We start from the raw sequence: 20,467 nt of genomic DNA, 5'->3' as shown, positions 1-20,467 counted from the left end.
TGTCTATGGTTCAGGCTGCATGTCACAACATGTCTGCTGTGTTTGACAGTGGCTCTCTTCTCCCATGCCATTGCCAAACCATAGTGTGGTGACTTGGTTTACTTCTTATACATGTATCATTCACATTCACTTGAATCATGAATGTGTTGGCACCACGATGCTTACTTTAGACATTTGACTTTTGTTTGTTTGTTTGTTTGTTTGTTTTTTAATCAGGAGGGACCCCGGGCCCCTCTTCCAACAGAGCCTCAACTTCCCAGACTGCACCGCTTCTTACTGCACCGCCATATTGCCTTCGCCTAAACGCGCTGGCAGGATCGGCTCGTGCCCACAATTGTAAAATGTAAGTAGAGAAACAATCATATTTCATACAAGCTGGGACTAATGCGACGTTTGTCTGCATGTGTGTGCTGTGGCCGTTTGAATGTGAGTGTGCAGCTGTTCTAGGATCAGTCACAATGCTCAGCACTGACGCTGAGCTGTGAGGCTGGCGCTCGGCTCTGTGTCTGTTGTTGTTTCTGCCTCTGTCACAGCGACGATTTCCACTCACGACTATTTCACACACCAGCGTCTTCTGCCGCCAGCTGTGATGTTCACACGGACACGGAGCAGCCGCCCTTTGTTACAGAGATGCTGCATCTGTTAGTTAGCTCCTGATGTCAGCGTTACGAAGGACGGCTAGCTTCTGTGTAGCTAGTTAGCATTAGCCGAGCCGTAGGTTTTCCATGGTGTGTGTGTGTGTGTGTGTGTGTGTGTGTGTGTGTGTGCGCTCACAATACGGCGAACCCAGTCCAATGTCACCATACAGCTGCTGCTTCTCCTGTGCTGACCATCGTTATATATATAAGAGAGTGTGTGTGTGTGTGTGTGTGTGTGTGTGTGTGTGTGTCCGTCCTCCTCTCAGGCTTTGTTTATGAATGATGTCTGACTTGTGTTTAAGACGTCTCCCGCTCCGGGTCTGTCACGGTGGTTCAGTTTTTCTTGACATTTTGAATCTGAAGTGAAGAGACAGGACAAGAGTTTGACCTGAGCCACCCGCTGTGTGTCACATGTGTGCAGCATGCTCTCACACACACACACACACACACACACACACACACACACACACAGCAAATGTGAGATATTAATATTGGGGTTTCTGGTCTATCTGTGTGTCTCTCTTCTAAAGGCAGCACGGACAGCCTGTCAGGCCAAACACTCAGCGTGGCTCACCCCTGGGTGACTTGAGGATATTTTGGTCGTGAATTTAAGTTATGCACTGTCCAAAGGAGTCAGGTGGCACTGACAAAAAAACATTCTTTCTATTGTCAGCTGAACTGAATTGAGGTTTTTAGATGAATCAAGACAGACGCCGGTCCTATGTGCTCCGACTCTGGCTCAGTCATTTGGGTAAATTCACTGGGACCCAGGATGATCCATATTTACTCCTGAACAATAAGAAATCTTTTATTGCAACATAGATCAATCTATCATGTATTTAAGTTCAGGATTTCAAGTCTTGAATAAAGTCCCAGTCTTTCAAATGTCACATCACATGTCACGTCCTGCAGACTGACACAGGACCGTGTACAGATGTGGACTATAATGTAATGCAGTGCAGCAGTCCTACATTAAAGCAGGGATGTCCCAACATGTTTGAGTCGCTCTCTAATAAATGTTTTCCCACGGTGATGTCATCAGCTCGGTGTGAATTCTTATTTGTACTTCTAAAGAAAATGTATTCACTATCATTATTATCATCACCATATTATATCAGTTATAACATACAGGCTGCTGTGTTTTCAGTTGAAAATCAAACCTATGAAACAATGTTGTGAACAAAGGTTCATTTGAAAAGTCTGTTGAATTGTTTTTATATCACCTGCTGTCAGCTCTTCTTCGGCTTTTTCATCTTTGATTAGTTTGGTACGTTGTTAAAGAACGGAAGCTGCTGTGATGTTCAAATCTGATTTCTTCTTGGTCTATGAACCGTACAACAGAATAAGTGGACAGAAGGGCGGTAACATAAAGCTGTGCTTCAAATATGAATGTTAAATTATTAATAGGCAGCTAAACTCATAAGGTGGAGCAGCTCGTCCATTAATCACAGTGTTGGTGGTTCTCTTGTGTGTCCTTGAGCCAGACACCACATCCAGCTCTTGCCACTGGACAAGCCAGTTCCTCACATGTGAGCCGTGCTGCCATTGGTGCGTGTGTGTGGGGGTGTGTGTGAATGAAAGCAGGATTGTAATGTGTTTTGTCCGTTAAGGTAGAAAACCGCTCAAAGTGTAGCCCATTTATCCCCATCACTAACGATCAGCTGCTCATGATTTGTGTTTCAGTGTTGCAGTGATGACTCAGACAGTTCAGACCAACGGGGTTCAACCCCTCAGTAAGACCTGGGAGCTGAGTCTGTATGAGCTACAGAGAACACCACAGGTAACAATACACAGCGTGTCAGGTCATACACCATGCTGATGTGTGTTTCCTGCAGACATACTTTATATCTCTCGGTTCATAATGATTCCTCTCTAATTGTTGTGAGCTTTCTCGGATGTAGATGTATCTTTGTGTGTACTAACCTTCATCTCGATGTGTTTCGTACTGGCACAGGAGGCTATAACAGATGGACTGGAGATAGCAGTGTCGCCCAGGTCCTTGCACAGCGAGCTGATGTGTCCTATCTGTCTGGACATGTTGAAGAACACAATGACAACCAAAGAATGTCTGCACCGCTTCTGCGCTGATTGTATCATCACGGCTTTGAGATCTGGGTGAGTTTTGCCATGCAGTCCTCTCTGCCCCCCCATGGAGTGCTATTCTGGTTTCTAGTGATCTTCATGGGGACAGCAGCTAATTCAGTAATGTGAATGTCAGAGCTGTAGAGAAGACAGAGGGGGAAGATGGAGGGTCGGACAAGAGCCTTCACCACCGTCTTTGTAGAGCCCTGGCGGTGGATGCTAACATCTGTTGTATAATGGAACACTCATGATGTACAAACATGTCACTTTGATATAAATCTATAAATGAAACAATCATTTAACAGCCGTGTGCTGACGATGGCAGAGACTGCACAATCCAACATGGCTGCAGAGAGAACAATCAGTCCATTATACAACCTAATTATTCATCTGTCTATTATTGTAGTGTGAAAGTATCTTTATGTTGAAAATCAATTTATCAGTACACGTAGTTGAATGTCTCGTTGTGTCAGTTTGTCCTCCTACGAGCGTAATGCACAAAAATAGATATTGGAATGGTTTGATATCTATGTGTAACATCATTTTTGACCGTGCTAAACGGTTCTCACATATCCAGATAAACGAGTGCTGCAGATCACTTGGATTTAAAGGAATCTCTTCATGGCCAGTATGGACCACAGAAACAATTAGAGGGTCCACTACCTGTTTGATATGTGGACGTGTGAGCATCCTGTCCTTTGAATGATATAATCAGCTGTACACAACAAGACTGTTCAAGTGAGCTCTGCACACAAGCTTCTGTCATGGAGCAATCATGGCAAACAACATGTTATTATATGTTTGTCGTAACAGAAGCGTACCAGTTTAGACGAGTACTCATTAGTCCGCGGCTCTCTTATTCCTGACATTTGAATGACTGCAACAATTGTTCTGATGCGGCTTGACAACAAACTCTGAAAAGCTGCTGAGTAAATGCCCAACAAAAGGTTTGTCTGCATCACTCCTGCGTGGTCACATAAAGTGTGCTCTGTCCTAATGAAGCAACTGTGCGTGTTCAGGTTTGACTTTCAGCGCTTGTGTTTGCAGTGGATTATTAGATGTAAATGTAGCAGACAGAAATGTCCATTAATAACAGGATTCTATTGGCAGTGTTATTGCAGTTGATGACATCAATAAATGTTTGAAAATTTCTGTCCTTCCTGTCTTTGCAGTAATAAAGAGTGTCCCACCTGTCGTAAGAAGTTGGTGTCTAAGAGGTCACTGCGTCCAGATCCTAATTTTGATGCCCTGATAAGTGAGTAACCACACAAGGGTTCAAGGAGGGGAACTGACTGCGCAGAGCCTCTGGAGTCACTGAAAACTGTTCCAACTTCACAAGACATGCCGTTTAAAGTGTCCCAGAATTTACTTTTACACTCATTTATCCCATTTCAGGCAAGATCTATCCCAGCCGTGACGAGTACGAAGCCCACCAGGAGAGAGTGTTGGCCCGAATTAGCAAACACAACAACCAGCAAGCCCTGTCCCACAGCATAGAAGAGGGGCTGAAGATCCAGGCTATGACCAGGTTCACACAGCACCTCCAACACACACACATACACACACAGTCCAGATCCACTGAAATCACTGCCTGCTGTAATGACATGAATTTGCATTTGTTTGCGTCAGACTGCAGCGTGGGAAGAGACACACGGTGGAGAACGGTAGCGGAGCAGAGGACAACGGAGACTCCTCCCACTGTAGCAACGCTTCTGTCCACAGCAACCAGGTACGCTCTGATGTCATCAACATGTGTGCATGATGATGCCGTTACACCAGACTACACTAGCAGTTCTATGGTTAGAATCTGAATGAATTTTCATCCATATGTGTGTTGAAATGATTTCATTTCAGGAGGCAGGTCCAAGCATCAAGCGCACCAAGACGAGCGACGACAGCGGATTGGACATGGATAATGCTGCTGAGAACGGGGGCGGGGACTCTGTGATCGACGGCGGTGCAAGTGAAATAGAACTGGTGTTTAGGCCACACCCCACCCTGATGGAGAAGGATGACGGTCACAACAGGTACTGTGACACACACACACACAGAGTCTCATCCTGGTCTCACAAAAAAAAAATCAGATAACAGAGACATCTGTCTGCCGTGTTTCACTGCAGGTATATATTTACATTTAAATGGCAAACATAAAGAACATCTTATTGCAGGCTAAACAGTTGAGCAATAAATGCTTTAATTAAATCTGAACACATTTACATAATAACCATGTATAATACATCCACTTGTGCACAACAGTCTAGCTTTGAGCTGGTGTTTGGATCATAGTAACTGATAGATAGACTAAACAGAGTAAAAGAGAGTTACATTTTAAAGATACTGTGGCAACATGTGAAAGTAAGTTGCACATAAAAGTTTCCCTCTCCAGTTGCTGTGTGTTGTATTTGCATGTTGTGTTTGCACTCCTGTAAGAAGAGCATCATGTCACAGAAGAAAGCACCTTCAAACACCAACAGAGTTTTGAAACAGAGCCCGTGTAGGACTAAGCACCAGAACACACCCATGTGTTCATCAACTGTTCCAGCACACTCATGTATGCATGCTTAAATGTTATGTGTGTGTATCTGCAGTGTGGAGTTTGTCCCTCGCTACATTAAGACGTCCGGTAACGCCACGGTGGATCACCTGTCTAAATACCTGGCTGTCAGACTGGCTCTGGAGGAGCTGAGGAGAAACGCAGAGGCCAGTCCTGTTAATGTGGAGGCAGCTTCAGAGAAACAGTACACCATCTACATACCTACTGCTGGAAACCAGTTCACTGTGAGTACACACACAGACTTTTTTTGATTCACAGAGGAAACCCACTGAAAAAAGATCCAGGCACTCTGGGTCCTTCTGGGCTCTAAACGTCTTCATCTTTCAAATCATCCCCAATATTTACCGTGTCTTACCACATGTCTGCTCATGGAGCTTCTTAGGTTCACTCCATTGATCCACTTTATGTAGTACGTTTCATATCTACATCTCTATATCTATAACAGACGGCCAGCCTGTCAAGGCAAATTTCAAAATTTCCTTGATCTCTGATGACACAGCATTTTCTGATTGAATACAGTAAATATCTGACATATTGTACCTTTTTAAAATGATTTTCCATAAATGCATGTTGATTTTTGCTGCCGTCTGTCCCAAACTTTATGTTTCCTCCTGTCACGTGAGCGGCTCTGCAGTGCTTCATAATGATAAATTCACAATGATTTTTTGTGACACATTTTATCAAAGAATTGCAGCTCCTGCCGTTTGGATATTGCGCCTGGCCATATTGTGATTTGACTAATATGTCCATTCATTGCTCAACTGAACTGAACTGTAGCAAATCCACATCCTCCCCACCGCTCCCTGGTTTACTGACATTAAGAAGATCATTTATTGTTGTATTTCCTGTTTGGAGCCACAATTGCTGCATGAAATATTACAGGAAGAACAAAACTTCTTTTAAAAGACATTCCAGTCATTTTATTCAAAACATTGTAGTTGATTTAATTGTTCATTCACTTCATTAAAAAATATTTTAGAGATTCATCCAAGTACCACTATAGAAAGGTCGTGTACAAGCAGTAGCACAGTTTGAGAACTAAAGATAATGTCGTGTGCACACATTTACGTTCTCAAAGTGCAAGAAGGGAAACAAACGAGCTCAGGAGTAACTGAGTGCCAAGTCCTCGTTTGACTTCCACTCTTCATCTGCCCCCTCCAGCACTCTGCACTGACCAGGCTTTTCACTTCTGTTAAAGAATGGAATTCTAATTGGATCTCATGCAGTTTTATTCCATATTTATGTATTCTTTTTGTATTACTCCCCCCTTAAATAAATCCAGGAGACGTGTGTTTAGAAGTGACGAGGTGAACTGCAGACGTCATCAGTGTGTTCATTCCTTCTTCTCTGTTCACAGGTCCTGAACGGTTCCTTCTCTCTGGAGCTGGTGAGCGAAAAGTACTGGAAGGTGAACAAACCCATGGAGCTCTACTTTGCTCCGACTAAAGAACACAAGTAGTCACAAAAACACACACATGCTTACACACACACACACACACACACACACACACACTCACACTCACCAGTAGGAAGTAAACACATGGACTCTGCTACACCTGCACACACAGAACCGAGAGGAGAGGAATGTGTGTGTCTGAAGGAGATGAGAGGGCTTGTTAAACCCTCTAAAGGACTCTTGTACAAAGAAAAAAAACTTGTTTTATATTCTCTGTATCTTTCTGTGTCTCTTTCTATCTTTCTCTCAGTAGAAGGTAGCAGATCAGTACAGCAGCCAGCAGCTCAATCAAAACTCGAATGGACTGCTGACAGTGGTTGTAGAAAACCAGGGTCCATGCACAGTCTGAACTGAATGTGCTGTTATCCAAGTAAAACGTATTGTCTGTGTTCGTCTACAGCAGAGGCCCCCGTACAGTCTGTGATCTGACTCTGTGCCCGACACAAGTTTCACAACTGACACGGGAGAAACACAAAGCATGGCCGTCTGTCCTAAACCTGGGTTCTCACTGTGAGACCAGAACCAGGAAATTTCCAGCCGTGTTGTGAGAATGGGACTGCTGCTGGAAAATGGCATAAAAAGATGCAGAATACACAGGCTGACATGAATACTGTAAACGCCCCATAGACACAGATACTGCATCAGTGTGTGCTGAGGGCCACAGTTCAAATTTGATTGGTACCTGAGAAATTGACCGTTAAATTTCACCACAACTGAGTTCTTGTTGTTGAACATGTAAAGGTCTAGTGTGTAGGATTTGGTGGCATCTAGAGGTAAAGCTGCTGATTGCAACCCCTTCGCCTCACCTTCTCAGTCTCTAAGGAGGAACTACAATGACTAATGTGAATGTGAGTCCATGAAGGAAGACCCATGCCATCTGTAGATATATAGCTTCATTCCCAGGTAACAAAAACATAATGACTGTTATTTTCAGGTGATTATACACTAATGGAAACAGAGTTCTGAATATTCTATTCTGTAAATAGAGCCCCTTAAACCTGACACACTAGACTTAAAAAAAAAAAAAAAAAGTTCTGTATTTATGTGGTTTTTTTTTTTTTTTTTTTTGTCCGGTTTCTCGTTGTTCATCTGAACTTGTTATTCTTGGACCAGTCAGGCTGGATTATCCTTGTTAGTCAGTTGAAGCTTCTCACTGTGAGTTCCATGAATCCAGGAGAACCAGCCTGACGTTTAGACCGGCGCTGTCCGAGCAGCTCTAATATATGATTGATCTGAAAAGGTGTGATTACTTGGAATGAGCTACTGGTCATACCACAAACCACATGTATGCAGACAGTGAAATATTTGAACGTTATGGAGTCAGTGATTTAATCACAGTGTACGGGGGCCACCTGTCAAACCATGACTGTGCGTTCACACTGAGGACAGTTCTGACAGCAGCGTGTCCAGCTGAAGCAGGCCCGTGCGTTTTCTTTTCTCATCTCTTTGTTTTTTTTTTTCGGTAATGTTACAGCAGTCCTCTAAACTTTCTCTTCTTTGACGTGTTTGTAGTCTTTGAATAAAACTAGAGAGCGGTGAAGGTTGGAATGGTTGCAATCTGTGAAACTGAGTCACTCTGACTGGGAACAATGAACGCAGCTCTGGTCCCCACTTTGAGCGCTGTGCTGTCAGTGTGAATGCATGATAACAATCCAGCGCTCCATCAGTGGGGCTTATCTTACTTTACTTTGTATAATCCGGTCGGGGTTCCGTGTACAGCAGAGTCACTTGTGTCAGACTCATGGGGAACCCTGAATCTCGTAGCTGTTGTCTTGATCTGTTGCCTGTAGGAACAAACTGTCTAATATCTGTGGCTGCTCTCTTTGGCTTGTCCTTTTATAAATGTCTTTTGTAACATAGAGAGGAAGGTGTGTGTGTGTGTGTGTGTGTGTGTGTGTGTGTGTGTGTGTGTGTGTGTGTGTGTGTGTGTGTGTGTGTGTGTGTAATTGGAGGCGGGTGGGGTGGGTATTTTTTGAAGCACCATGGACAGTCAGACCATTCACAAACCCACTCCAACGCAGCACTGACTCACCACGGGAAAGTGATTGTCTCTGGAGTGTTTTCTCACCTTCACTTGTTCGACGTAAAGAAGGGGCAGAGCACGACACTCAAACAGTCTTCATCTACAGCAACAGCACATCAGGGTACACTTGTTTTTGTCCTCTTTCTTTACGAGAGCCGGCACGTGGTGAGGTTTTGGTTCAGATTGTTTCTGGCTCCATGTAGCTAACCGAGGGCTCCACAAACATTTGTGACAGTTTAAAGGCAACTTTGCTATTTTTCAACCTCCACTGAGTGACTGATGTGGACTATTGTTTGAACTCTGTTCAGTATTGAGCCAAAGTGCTGCAACATAATCCTTCAGGGCAGTTACGCACTGTCAATGTCTGTCTGCTAAAACACTGTTGTTGAAGTGTCTGACAACGTTATGGAAAGGTTTGCAAAGTTACAACCTATGTTATCCAGCTGTTCAAAGCCGCCAGACTGAAGTGGTCTTCCCTCATAAAAAATCTATCCTACGTCTAGTGGAAATAAAGTGGCTGAGTTTGATGTGAAAATATCAGCCAAAATATTCTCACATGTAACTCTGAATGAGACACAGAAAGAAGACCAGGTGAGTCTTCTTTTGTCTCTGTGAGGTCTGTATGAAGTGTTCATATGTTATGAGGTCAATGGAGTGCGGTGGCTCCGAACAGAATGACATCACATTGTGGTTACACAAAAAAAGATGTTGCTCTTGAACCAGTGGATCTGGCTCCATAATGTTTTCTGTTGACACTTAGAATGAGTGTGAGCCTGTCAGCAGCAGAAACATTTGAGTGGACATTGATGGTGTGGTGAAGGATCATGCTGCAGACTGAACTTTGAAGAACTGTTGTCCCCACTTCCCCACACAACACGAAAACATGAGAATGGTGTCCAGGTTGAAAAATCCTCAAGTTCTCCTTTCAGCATGTGAGAGTCAGAGTGAGTGAATGTGTTTGTATCATGAAAAGATGTTTTTTGTTTTTTAACCATAGCAGAGAAATGTAATGTTTGCATGTATGAAGCTCCTTTATGCTGACGAGCAGTATTTCAAATAGAATGCAAGTTGTTGTCGTCAAACATCGTGTGGCTGCTGACGACCACCAGGGGGCCGATACACTAATCATGAGTGACTGAATGAATCGATGAGTGTGTTGATGCATCAGATGAAACGAGGCCTCAGCAGAAGAATCTCAGTATGTCAGAAGCTGTAACCCTTTTCCTTTCTTGTCATTCCCACACAACATGTTCAGAGTGCAGTCCACATGGAACTCACTGATCTCATCCAGGACGTCAGGCCACTGTCGGCTATGTTACACTGACAAGCACAGTGTTGTCACATTCTTGGATAAATGTTTCACCCCGTTACATGCAGCCCAGTTTCTGGTCCAGTTCAGTCAGTTTCTGTCCCACCGTTTCCTAAACTAGAAACCAGCAGCAGCCGTCACTGATGATCCAAATCATCTGTCGCTTTGTCAAACTTTGATCAGTTCTGTCTTTTTAAAAAAGGTCATACCTGGAATTTGAGATATGATTATTAGTTCTCGTTCTAGCCATTAATGTGCCAATGAACCCACAGGGGACAAAGCCAGGGGCTTGATGGGATTTCTAGCTTTAGGAAAGAGGCTGTGATGCAAACTAAACTGCCCAAACTAACAGGAGTGTGTCAGAGGTGGAGGTGGACTGCTCCAGTCACAGCTCAGTGAGGCTTCAGCCTCATTTGGTCTCTGTGTATCTGATTAGCTGTCTGTGTGTGTGAACCTGTATACTGCATCTTTCTGTTTGGACAATAAACCTGAATCTGTGTGTTAAACATGGAGCGCTGAGTGCTGCTGCCTCTGTTCTTGTCATCAAACAGTGACTCTCTACCAGCTGTCAGTCTGTCTTCCTGTCTCTCTCCTGCCTCCTCACATTCAACTGGTGTTTATTCAGAGAGCTGACTGAGCGGTAATATCAAATCTAAATAATTCAAATGAAAAATAGAACAACAATAAAATGATGAAAAGTTCAAACAAAAACTAGGCATGTCTGGCAAGACTGATTTATAGCCACAAAAAAAGTCAAATATGAAATAAACCAGGAAGGATGTAGTGCAACAATAAAACTACTAAAATGTCAAACATGTCTGTGAATCAGCCAGCGCGTGAACTCTGTGTAATTGGTCTAATTTCAGTGATTCTGTACCAAAGCTCAGTATTGATCTAAGAAGTTTTGATGCATAGAAATCAGAGCATGTTTGATAAATGTATGTATGCCAACCAGTAAACAAAAAGGAGGCGCTGTCTTCCTCTTCTTCACATTCTGGTCTAGTCCAGAGTGAGAAACAGAGAACTGTGTGGCTGCATCAGCACACTCTATCACTGATGAATAGTTTACTGAATAATGATCCCTTTGTAAAAAGAAAAAAGTTCCAGTCTCTGTTTGAAGTCAGAGTTCATCATATGTCTCACGTCAGGGTGCTGACCTCCACTAGGGGTCACAGAGGCTTCATTGAGGACAAAGTGAGATCTGTGAGATGGAACTTAGACCTCACCTTTCATTCATTACTGTGAAGAAAACTAAATGAAATGTTTGTGTTAATCATTTAGCTCAAATTAGCATTTGGGCACAGTGAAGAGCTGAACACAAGCATATATGCATGATTGTTAACAATTCAAATCAAATACATAGCACAGACAGAATTGTTTCTAAAAGAATATCAGAAAAACAAAATATTCTCAATATTCACAGGGAATGATCTTAAAATTCATCCCAAACACAGTTATTGTTTTAGTTTGTATTTATTGTTCAGTTGCTCTGTTCTGTGATTGTTATATAATATCAGTAAAACGTCAGTCACTTTACTCGGTGTGTAAATAACACACACTGGTCTCTTATCCATGAGGTCTCTGCAGTGTGCAGAACAGATCTAGAAGGTGAAGTCACCTGAACTCTATTAATACAAAGTTACTGCTGTCATTATTATTGGTTTATCAATTAGATGTTTGCTCCATAAAATGGTTAAAAAATGTTGTTCAGTGTTTCCTAAAGATTGAATAATGTATGATTGATCCTCACTGATGAGAAGTAATAACTCCTAACAACCTTTGACAGTTTCCTGTCATGGACGACTGAAGAAGCAGAAAATATTCCTGTGAAAAATGATTCAGATGATCTAGTGACAATGTCTGAATCTCATATTCACTCCAAACATCAGACTGTGAATGATCTAAGCAGACACACAGATGTGTCCAGCTGCTGGTTTCTCATGCTTGTTAATGAATGACAGACATCAGCTTCAGCTGAATGACAAAATTACTTTATTGCCTTAAGTACAGCTGTGGCTGTTCAAATGAAGACAGGCTGACATTCAGGTTCAACACTTTATTTCAGATATAAAAAAATAATATAAGCAGTACAACCTGAGAGCCAGGTGACACAGAAATGTAGAAAAAAATAGAAAATGAACAAAGAATGTCCAGAAAGATTGAATGATGAAGGGGAAAAGAACTCCAATCCCAGCATGCACGAGGCAAAAAGCAGGGAAACACCCCGGAAAGGTCACCAGTCCAAAAACGACCTCTCCATGTCCTCAACCTGGATGAAGAGGAGGAAGAGGAGGAAGGAGGCTGCAGTGAGCCAGCAGGGGCATCAGAGCAGCTGTGAAGCAGTTTGAAAAGCAGCGTGGAGAGGATGTGTCCGAGTGAAGCGTCTCAAACGTGTCTGCTCTCTCTGCAGGGCTGCCAGACAGACGTTTAGAGGTGCCAGCACCTCCCTGTCCGCCTGCCAGCACTTCCAAATACCAGAGGTGTGACTGAAAACTGTGAACGCAGAAAAACACTGAGAGGAAAGAAGTGCATCAAGGAGACGCTCAGCCTTAGTATAAAAAGAAAGTGGAATCATGTCCAAGAAAGAAGACAGAGGAGAAGAAGAGGCTTGTCCCTGTCCTGCTCCGCTGCTCTCGGAGTTTTGACTACCGTCTGTTAACAGATGGACTCTGCGGGCTCTGGGACCATCACACGGTCTTCCTGGCAGTCAGGACTCTAACTATGGAGCCCACTCCTCCTACTGCCAGAGCCTGTGGACACACACACACACACACAGATTAAAGGTGGAGTTTTACAGAGCTGCACAGTAAATACATTCAGTCCTGATACACACACCTTTTCGTGCCACTGCAGCAGCACCGCGCTGCTGTTGTCTGATGGCTTCTCGAAGCCTCTGTAGATGTATTTCATCAGCAGGTCCACCCCGGCTTTGTCCAGTGAGCTCACAGCCTTCTCTATGTCGCTGCTCTTAAAGCTGCTCAGCACTCTGACCACCAGCAGCTCTGCTCGATCCTGCACACACATGAGGACATTAGTCTATACACCCAGTTCAAATCAAATGGACTGCAGGAGAACAGTTCCACACACTGTGTGCATGTACATGATCATCAACACTGTAAAGAGCTGGTGAGGAAAACATGACAACAACAATCAAACAGCAGAGAGCCACTTCAGTCTGAATGTGAAAATGTAGATGATAAAAGAGCAAAGGTTCTGCTGCTATGATATGATGGAATTATTATATAATTATATTGTATAGCTCTCCTAAACTACCACATGTTAAATCAGGAGAATGCTGGCTGTCATCCTCACACTCTGGGGCTCCGGGTGCAAAGTTGTCCACTCGCTATTTTTGATCATAATAATGTAATCAGAACAAATACACGTGTAGAGCTGAACATATTTACCACAGACACACACACACTCTGAAACATGCTGCTTAAATATGTGAGTAGCGGCTTCACTCAACAGCAACACAACTTCAGAGTAGTCCACAAGTCTGAACGTTAAAACATGACCACAGCTGCTGCAGGGGTCTGCATCAAGACCCAACATTAAGCACTTATTAAGATCATGTTAGAATCAGTCTAAGCAACCAGTATTTATGGTGTGACCACTGAGGCTTTAATCACGTACATCTGTGAACTCTATGATCATTAAATATGATGCAGTGTTATAGATTCAACTTGAAACGTTGATTCAGTTGATCATCTGTTTCTGGACTTTAATAACAAATGCAGAACTTTCACTTCACAGTGCTACTAATACTAATACCACTAATGATACTTCATTGTTACTTCATTACTCAGTACTTTCAGTGTCGGGTGCTTTTGATAGCTCTTTCCTAAAATAATTACTAAATACTTGTGACACATTATCACACATAATACTCATCATATCAAATTATACATCTGTTACCATCAGCCATTTCTGTTTAATGTGTCTGTTCATTTTCTTGACCCAGAGTGGGATTTCCCGTCTGTCTGAGGATCTTTGGGGCTGCTGTCAATCAGCTGACTGTGAGGATGATATAACATCCTGCTTGTGTCAGAGACTGAGAGAAGCTGGCTGAGAGTGCAGCGCTCACCCCATCTGCTCTCAGGAAGTTATCTCCTTGTTAGTTTGGCTAGACTGATACTTTGCTTGTTTGTTTTCCTTGTGTTACTCTTGGTTGTTGTCACTTTTACTTGTGCCTCACATTATTATATTCCTTGGTTTAAAGACGCAGTCAGAGTGACCTGCCTTTTCTTTTCCTACACCCTTTCTCCTGGTGTTGGTTAGTGTAGGAGTTAGGAATGAGTAGTTGTCTTTGTGTTAGTCTGTTCTTGGTGCAGGGTTTGTTTGCTTTGTTCTTTTTAGGCCAGGTTCGCCTCGTCTTTGTGTAGTTATTGTATTTCAAAGCAGCAATAAAACTGGTTTATGATTATTTACAGGTGTTGTTACTTTCCCCACACCCTAGACAGACGTATCAACATTTCAAAGTAAAATCAGTTCATACATGCAGACTCCGCTTTGATTTTCCACAGAAGTTTAGCTGAACAATCTGCTGAGACGAGACAATGATGAAGGAGAAGGTGAGAGATCTCCTCCATCACTGTCATCAGACAGCACGACTGCACTGAAACAAGAACACTGGTACCTTGGCGTTCTGGTTCTTGGTGTTGATTGGAGGATTCTTTAACACAGCCTGGAGAGCTCCACTCATGTTGCCCTTGCAAAACAACAGTCAAGGACTACACTGTTCACACAGGACACACACACATATTCATGTGACTTTATATCTTCAAGTCAACAAGCACAGAGGAATGAGAGGAAGTGCACGCTGCCAGCAGCCAGAGAGAGGAAGATTCCTCATGCTGCAGCTCTGTGCTCACATGTAGATGTTTGTGTGTTAGAGGGATTCATGCTGAAGGCCGGGAAGCAGCCGTGCTCCTCCTACAGTCTAACATGGTAAGACAACATGAACATAAACATGTCTGATGGGACATGAGGGAGCACGGTGGACTTCAAGTGGAACCACATCTTCACACAGAAACTCAGCATTGCTTCCAGAGCAACATGAACACGTCACACGCTCTGCTGCTTCTTCAAACAGAAGGCTCGTCCTCCGAGTCATTAGCTCAGATTCTTTCTAATCTGCTGCATTTCCAAGCAGCCGTCAAGACGGGGAGCCACCCGGGAACAGACTGTGCACGAAGACTGCTGTTCTAAAGATAAACCTACAGCCAGCACAGTCCTGGTCTTCATCACCATTTCTATTCAATCCACACTTTGAATTATGGAGTGCTCAAAAACACCCAGCTCTGCATATGTAGTTTGAAAGGATGGAACTATTTAATGACACTGGTCAATCATCGTGCGCTCTGTGGATGAGCTCAGACTCATTTTATAATCGATGACTTCATCGTCACTATCAGATCAAATGTTCAATTCCACAGGTCAGATCAGACGGAGTGCAGTCAGAGAGAACTATGATGATCTGTGTTTGAACATTGGGACCAAAGCTGCTTCTGTGCTGGGAGAGAGCAGCAGCTCATCACCTGCATGTCACCTCAATGTCACACAAAAACCTATCATGTATTATTCACAGACACACACACACACACACACTTCCGTTACCTCTCGAGTTAGCGACCACACCCTCCGCGCGCTGACACCCGGAAACGTTCTGACAGCTATTGAGCGGAAACGTTCTGCTAATGTTCTGCTAATGTTCTGCACACGTTCTGCTGAGTACATGCCTCATGTGACACGACATAACATTTCAGACATATGTTTATGTATCGGCACATATGAATATAAACGCACGCGCTGCTTCCTTAGCCCTCGGCTAACGTCCTCACGTCACCTGCCGTGTCCTAACCTGCTCGCGCTTCTCTTCTCTTGTGGCTCGAGCTCCTGTCTGAAAAGTGGCGGTAATGTTGCATAAGTTGGTTCATATCCATATTATATATCCATATTCATATACTCATATTAAAGGATATTGTCTGAGCAGAGCGTCCACCTCTGCTTCGTCCGGACCTCCCGCGCTCTCTCCTCCGTCCTCTTCGTCCACAAACTTGTTCTCGTCGTATTCATCTACGTCTACTTTCCTGAAGCGGTCTGAGCCGGTGATTTTGGACATGTTGCTCAGATATTACAGACAGATTATTAAAGATGATTATTAAAGATGAGGCTGAGCACAGCAGACACTGCAGCGACACCGCGTCCTCACTTCCTCTCCTGCTGCTTCTTCGTCTGTAGAATGACTGGCTGATGGTAAACCAGCGCACTGCGTCATCAGCGCCACCTACAGGACAGGACAGGACATGGAGAAAAAAATAGACGAATGAAATACACACACACCATGATTTCTGAAGTTAGTGAGAGCTGATATGTCATATAATCATGAAAGACAAAGAAATGAACTTGCTAACAGAGAAACCTTAAACGTTTAGGGACTATATGAAAATGATTGATTTCAGTTTTCTGTGGAGCCGTCTCCCCTGGTTTAAAAAAACCTGCACCATTCTTCACCCAATATCTCAAAATAACCAAACAGTAAAGAATCAGCATAATATATCCAAATCTTAAAGTTTGTGTACAGTAAGAATAAATATGTGTTCGGAGTTTCCTCTCATGCACTTAGTGAGCCACAAACAGCTGTTTGTTTATGTGTCGTGAACTTAAAGTCTGTGTAAAGTCAGAATAAATATGTGTTCTGAGAAAGTGTTATTAACCACACAGCCAAATTGAAATGATTAAAAATGATAAAGGTTTATGAAATTAGGCATCAAAATTGAAAAAAATGAAAAGATTCAGGCTCTCCTCCCTTCAGTGAGGAGAAATACTTAACCTGTAGGAGCCACATTTAAGTTTGTTTGAATTCAGTTATTTACATTGTTTTGTGAGTGTGCACCCTCTACAGGTGAGGATGGTGGTGCGACCGATTGAATAGCAGCCCTTCAGGTATCAGGTGGAGAAGGCAGACCAGCAGACACCGTCATTGACCGCAGCGTGTGAAGCTGTGTGGTCCTGCCAGTTACAAGATTTAAAAGACCCATGCAAACAATGTGTTATTTATGTGTTTATTTAAGTTACAATAAATTATCGGCTTCATTCATCAGTCAGCTCTCACTGGATTGTTTTTGGTCACAAACTGCGAGTCTGACACTGCGCGACTGCTTTCTCCAAGTGGTGAAACAAAGGAACCTGGAAAACTGAATACAAAGGGTTACAAGAAAAACCCAAACGAAGTTTTGCCACTACATAACCCTTCCCTCTTTTTGACTCCCTGACCAGCCATTTTCATTCAGTCCCTAAGTACATTTAGCATTTACTGCAGTTATAAAGTATGTATGGAGTAAAGCATGACCTGCTTCAGAAATGATTTGTTATTTTAAATCATTTGAGGTAGAAAGCTGTGTTATTCAAATTAACTTTAAATATTTACTCCTTATCAATGGAAAATCATGTTTTTATCAAGTGTTCATTTCAGAGTATTATTCCTTTTTGCATATGACTTTTGTTTTGAAAACATGCTAAGGGAACCTGTACTTCACCTACTGTACATGGGAATGCAAACACACAGAGCCTTACTGTACAGACTGTATGTGGTAATGATGTCACATAATATCTTGTCTCCATCATGATTTCACAGACTTGATATCTGTTTCATCACATTCATGATGCATAACTGCTGCCTCTGTTTCTAAATATCCTCATCTATAATCTATGTGTGGCCTCCAAAAGTTCAATGATGAATTCTTTACTACACGAGAAGTTCTGTCCATGTATGTTTTTGTCTCTGACTTTTTTCAAACTGTTTGACAAAATAACTCACGGTCCACTTATCCACATCTCATTTTGTCAAACGGTGCAGGTGAATATATAAAATCTTAAATTCATGCTACATATATGCATCAACCGTGATCCTATGCTATAGAATTTCAGCTATTTGCCAAATATTGTGTAAGTCACTCCAAGATTTCTCAAAAAACAATAAATTTCTTTCAAATGTAACTCTTTTTTTCTTTTTTTACACAGTTTATGAGTCTGTTTGCACGAGCTACATGGGAGTGAAAGGTGACTTATCGTTCCTCCGTGCAATAGCAATGTATTTAACTCCAGCTAGTAACATTTGAATAAATCATGTTGTATTCCGCAAGAATACTGAGGTGTGTCAATAATCTTGTCTTTTGTAAATCCCAGTAGTGCTCTAGTTTCACACAATTCCAAAACATGTGTGAGGGCACATTTTCCATGAATGATATTAAACAGATTGTGACAACTATTATAATAGCATGAGCATGTACCAGTCTCTATTTTCTGTCTTTAAAGCTCATACATCATACAGATGTTGTACATAAGCTGTAACAATACCTGCACACTTACTGATTCTCCCTCTGGACCAAAACCACACTGTATATATTTTTTTATGAATGTGTGCTGATTTATTTACACAGTTAGTCTCCTGTGTCAAATTAATTCAATTGCCTCAAGTAAAAACATAATTTCTGTATGGGCTGAGCTTGAACCATGTGGACCTCCCACATAAATGAGATTTGATTTAATACAGAGATATCAAAATAAAACGTGATCATACAACTCTTCTAAAATCTGTGTGACCACAAGAGGGCAGAAAAACAAAGCAAAGTTACCCAACACTCCTTTCACAGAGAGTTATCTGATCCACTGTCCCCTGAAAAACATTGATTAATGCAGCCTTAAATATTTATGACAACGACTGCAATCATTCACATTTGAAATGAGAACAGTCTGCAGTGAGAGTGGATGGAAATAAAAAGACAAAGGAGTCAAACTGCACTTTCAACAATATAACATGTGATGGTACCTGCAGTCTACAGTGCTGGGTGTCTCCACAGAGTGCAGAAAAGAAGGTCAGATTGGTGGTGGTGTTTGGTTAAGTCTGCTACTTTCTGCAATGCTACAGCTGGTTGGCTGTTTTCAGTTTCCAAACCAGTTCTCCACCTACCAGGCTTTCATTAACAATCCTAACCGCCTCTGTTTGATGCGGTGGCAGTGTTTTGCCTACTCCAGGAACAGTTCACTTCTTTTAAACTCACACCTTTCATAGCATCATATTGTTGCCACACAACCATCTCCTGACCGATCCCATTGTATCTGTCTGCCTGGTTCTCTCCCTGTTCTTCTTTTGATAGAGACTGATTCTACCCATAAACCCTGCCTCTCTGCCTCTTTTGGGCTCTTCCCCTGTTCTTCCTTCACGTTACCTGCTAACCTCCATTCCTTCTCCATCTTTTCTCTCATTTGTGGGTCCCTCAAACAGTTTTTTGGTCATCCTTTCTTTTCTGAAATTTAAACCGAGACAAAAAGAGTAACAGATTTTTCAAATGAAGAGTTTCATTCATATTGTATTCTGAATTTCATTTTGGGTTGAAGCTGCAATAGACAAAATTTGAACACACAAAATCATCTTCATCCACACCTTAACCTCAGTTCTTATGGTCCCAGGGCAGAGAACCCCAGGCTTCAGAAGCAGCTGCCACTTGTCTAACAGCGGGATGGGAGGCTAGTACACACACACACACACACACACACACACACACACACACACACACACACACACACACCACTGTCCACTCACGACTGTTTTGACTGGTTATCTTATAATGCCAATTATTGACATGAGCACCATGAGGTTCGTGTAGAGTCAGGACATGTTCTCACAGCTTTTGTTCTCCAGGATGTTGTTGGCAGAGGAGGGATGCAAAGCTGAAGATAGTAAGCTGGACTGTGTGAGAACATGCTGCTCCTGGCTCTGGTTGGTTGTTTTCATTAAGAGCACGAGGAGGAGCCATATTTGTCACACACCATTTGTCTCATGTTTTACTGTCAGAATATTGTGACAGTTTCAGCAGACATGGCAGAGTTACTTAGTTGAACACTCACTGGTAGTTCAAGTTCAAGCTCCTCCTCTTGCTGAAATGAAGCAGAACCTGAAAATAAAAAATCCTCCATGTTTTTTGTCCATATATTTTCTGGTTCCAAGCATGCAGATTAACCACAGAGCAGCAACATGATGAGAAGGAAGAGTTTTGGTCTGGATGGGATCATAACTTTCATCTGTTTTGAGGAATTGAAAGTCTCACACACTCAGCAGCACTGAGCAGGGAAAATATGAGCTGGATGAGACAAAGCTTGCTGTCTATATGTGGATGTTCTGAGGGACCCAGTGACTCACTCTTCCCTGTGGATGCTGCTACTGAATGAACTGTGTTTAAAAAAAGCTTCACACACGTATCCACATCTGCCCTCACTGCTAACAGAGCTTTATAACAAGTGTGGTTAGAAATATGTATCATGTCTGCAAATCTATTGGTTCAGAAGGAAGAAATGAATAGGCAGTGCTGGGCTGGAGGATGGGAATGAGCAGACTGGAACA

General features: G+C 42.6%; 2 protein-coding genes across 4 annotated transcripts; one reads left to right on the top strand and one right to left on the bottom strand.

Moving 5' to 3' along the window:
- Nucleotides 1-216: 216 nt before the first annotated feature.
- rnf2 (ring finger protein 2) lies at nt 217-19,615 on the top strand. Of its 3 annotated transcripts, XR_003464160.1 has the most exons (10): nt 217-343; nt 2,322-2,418; nt 2,587-2,753; nt 3,893-3,975; nt 4,116-4,248; nt 4,350-4,449; nt 4,575-4,747; nt 5,309-5,498; nt 6,632-6,787; nt 19,600-19,615. XR_003464160.1 is itself a non-coding variant. In XM_010750548.3 (9 exons), exons 2-9 carry the CDS (start codon nt 2,332-2,334, stop codon nt 6,731-6,733), a joined length of 1,029 nt encoding a protein of 342 aa, XP_010748850.1. In that variant the 5' UTR covers nt 217-343; nt 2,322-2,331; the 3' UTR covers nt 6,734-10,579. The 3 variants fall into 3 exon arrangements, 2 of the variants coding, with proteins under 2 accessions (XP_010748850.1, XP_019117507.1); XM_010750548.3 differs by lacking the exon at nt 19,600-19,615 and having other exon boundaries at nt 2,593-2,753; nt 6,632-10,579; XM_019261962.2 differs by lacking the exon at nt 19,600-19,615 and having other exon boundaries at nt 6,632-10,579.
- Nucleotides 12,104-16,343, bottom strand: LOC104934801 (actin-related protein 2/3 complex subunit 5). The gene is made up of 4 exons (XM_010750547.3): nt 16,047-16,343; nt 14,702-14,774; nt 12,898-13,074; nt 12,104-12,812 (listed from the first exon to the last, which is right to left on the bottom strand). Exons 1-4 carry the CDS (start codon nt 16,184-16,186, stop codon nt 12,750-12,752), a joined length of 453 nt encoding a protein of 150 aa, XP_010748849.1. The 5' UTR covers nt 16,187-16,343; the 3' UTR covers nt 12,104-12,749.
- Nucleotides 19,616-20,467: the final 852 nt, after the last annotated feature.

Source organism: Larimichthys crocea, chromosome XVIII (genome assembly GCF_000972845.2).
Source record: "Larimichthys crocea isolate SSNF chromosome XVIII, L_crocea_2.0, whole genome shotgun sequence".
NCBI classification, from domain to species: Eukaryota; Metazoa; Chordata; class Actinopteri; family Sciaenidae; genus Larimichthys; species Larimichthys crocea.
The sequence above is the reverse complement of the archived record's forward strand: the minus strand, read 5'-3'. Positions and strand labels throughout refer to the sequence as shown.

What these genes read in the sequence shown, in the direction of transcription:
- rnf2 (XM_019261962.2), top strand. Translation starts at nt 2,332, where the DNA reads ATGACTCAGACAGTTCAGACCAACGGGGTTCAACCCCTCAGTAAGACC. An exon ending in AAGGATGACGGTCACAACAG is followed by an intron (nt 4,748 to 5,308) that starts GTACTGTGACAC and finishes GTGTATCTGCAG; the next exon opens with TGTGGAGTTTGTCCCTCGCT. An exon ending in CTGCTGGAAACCAGTTCACT is followed by an intron (nt 5,499 to 6,631) that starts GTGAGTACACAC and finishes CTCTGTTCACAG; the next exon opens with GTCCTGAACGGTTCCTTCTC.
- LOC104934801 (XM_010750547.3), bottom strand. Translation starts at nt 16,186, where the DNA reads ATGTCCAAAATCACCGGCTCAGACCGCTTCAGGAAAGTAGACGTAGAT. An exon ending in GTGGACGCTCTGCTCAGACA is followed by an intron (nt 14,775 to 16,046) that starts ATATCCTTTAAT and finishes GTTGTTTTGCAA; the next exon opens with GGGCAACATGAGTGGAGCTC. An exon ending in TGCTGCAGTGGCACGAAAAG is followed by an intron (nt 12,813 to 12,897) that starts GTGTGTGTATCA and finishes GTGTGTCCACAG; the next exon opens with GCTCTGGCAGTAGGAGGAGT.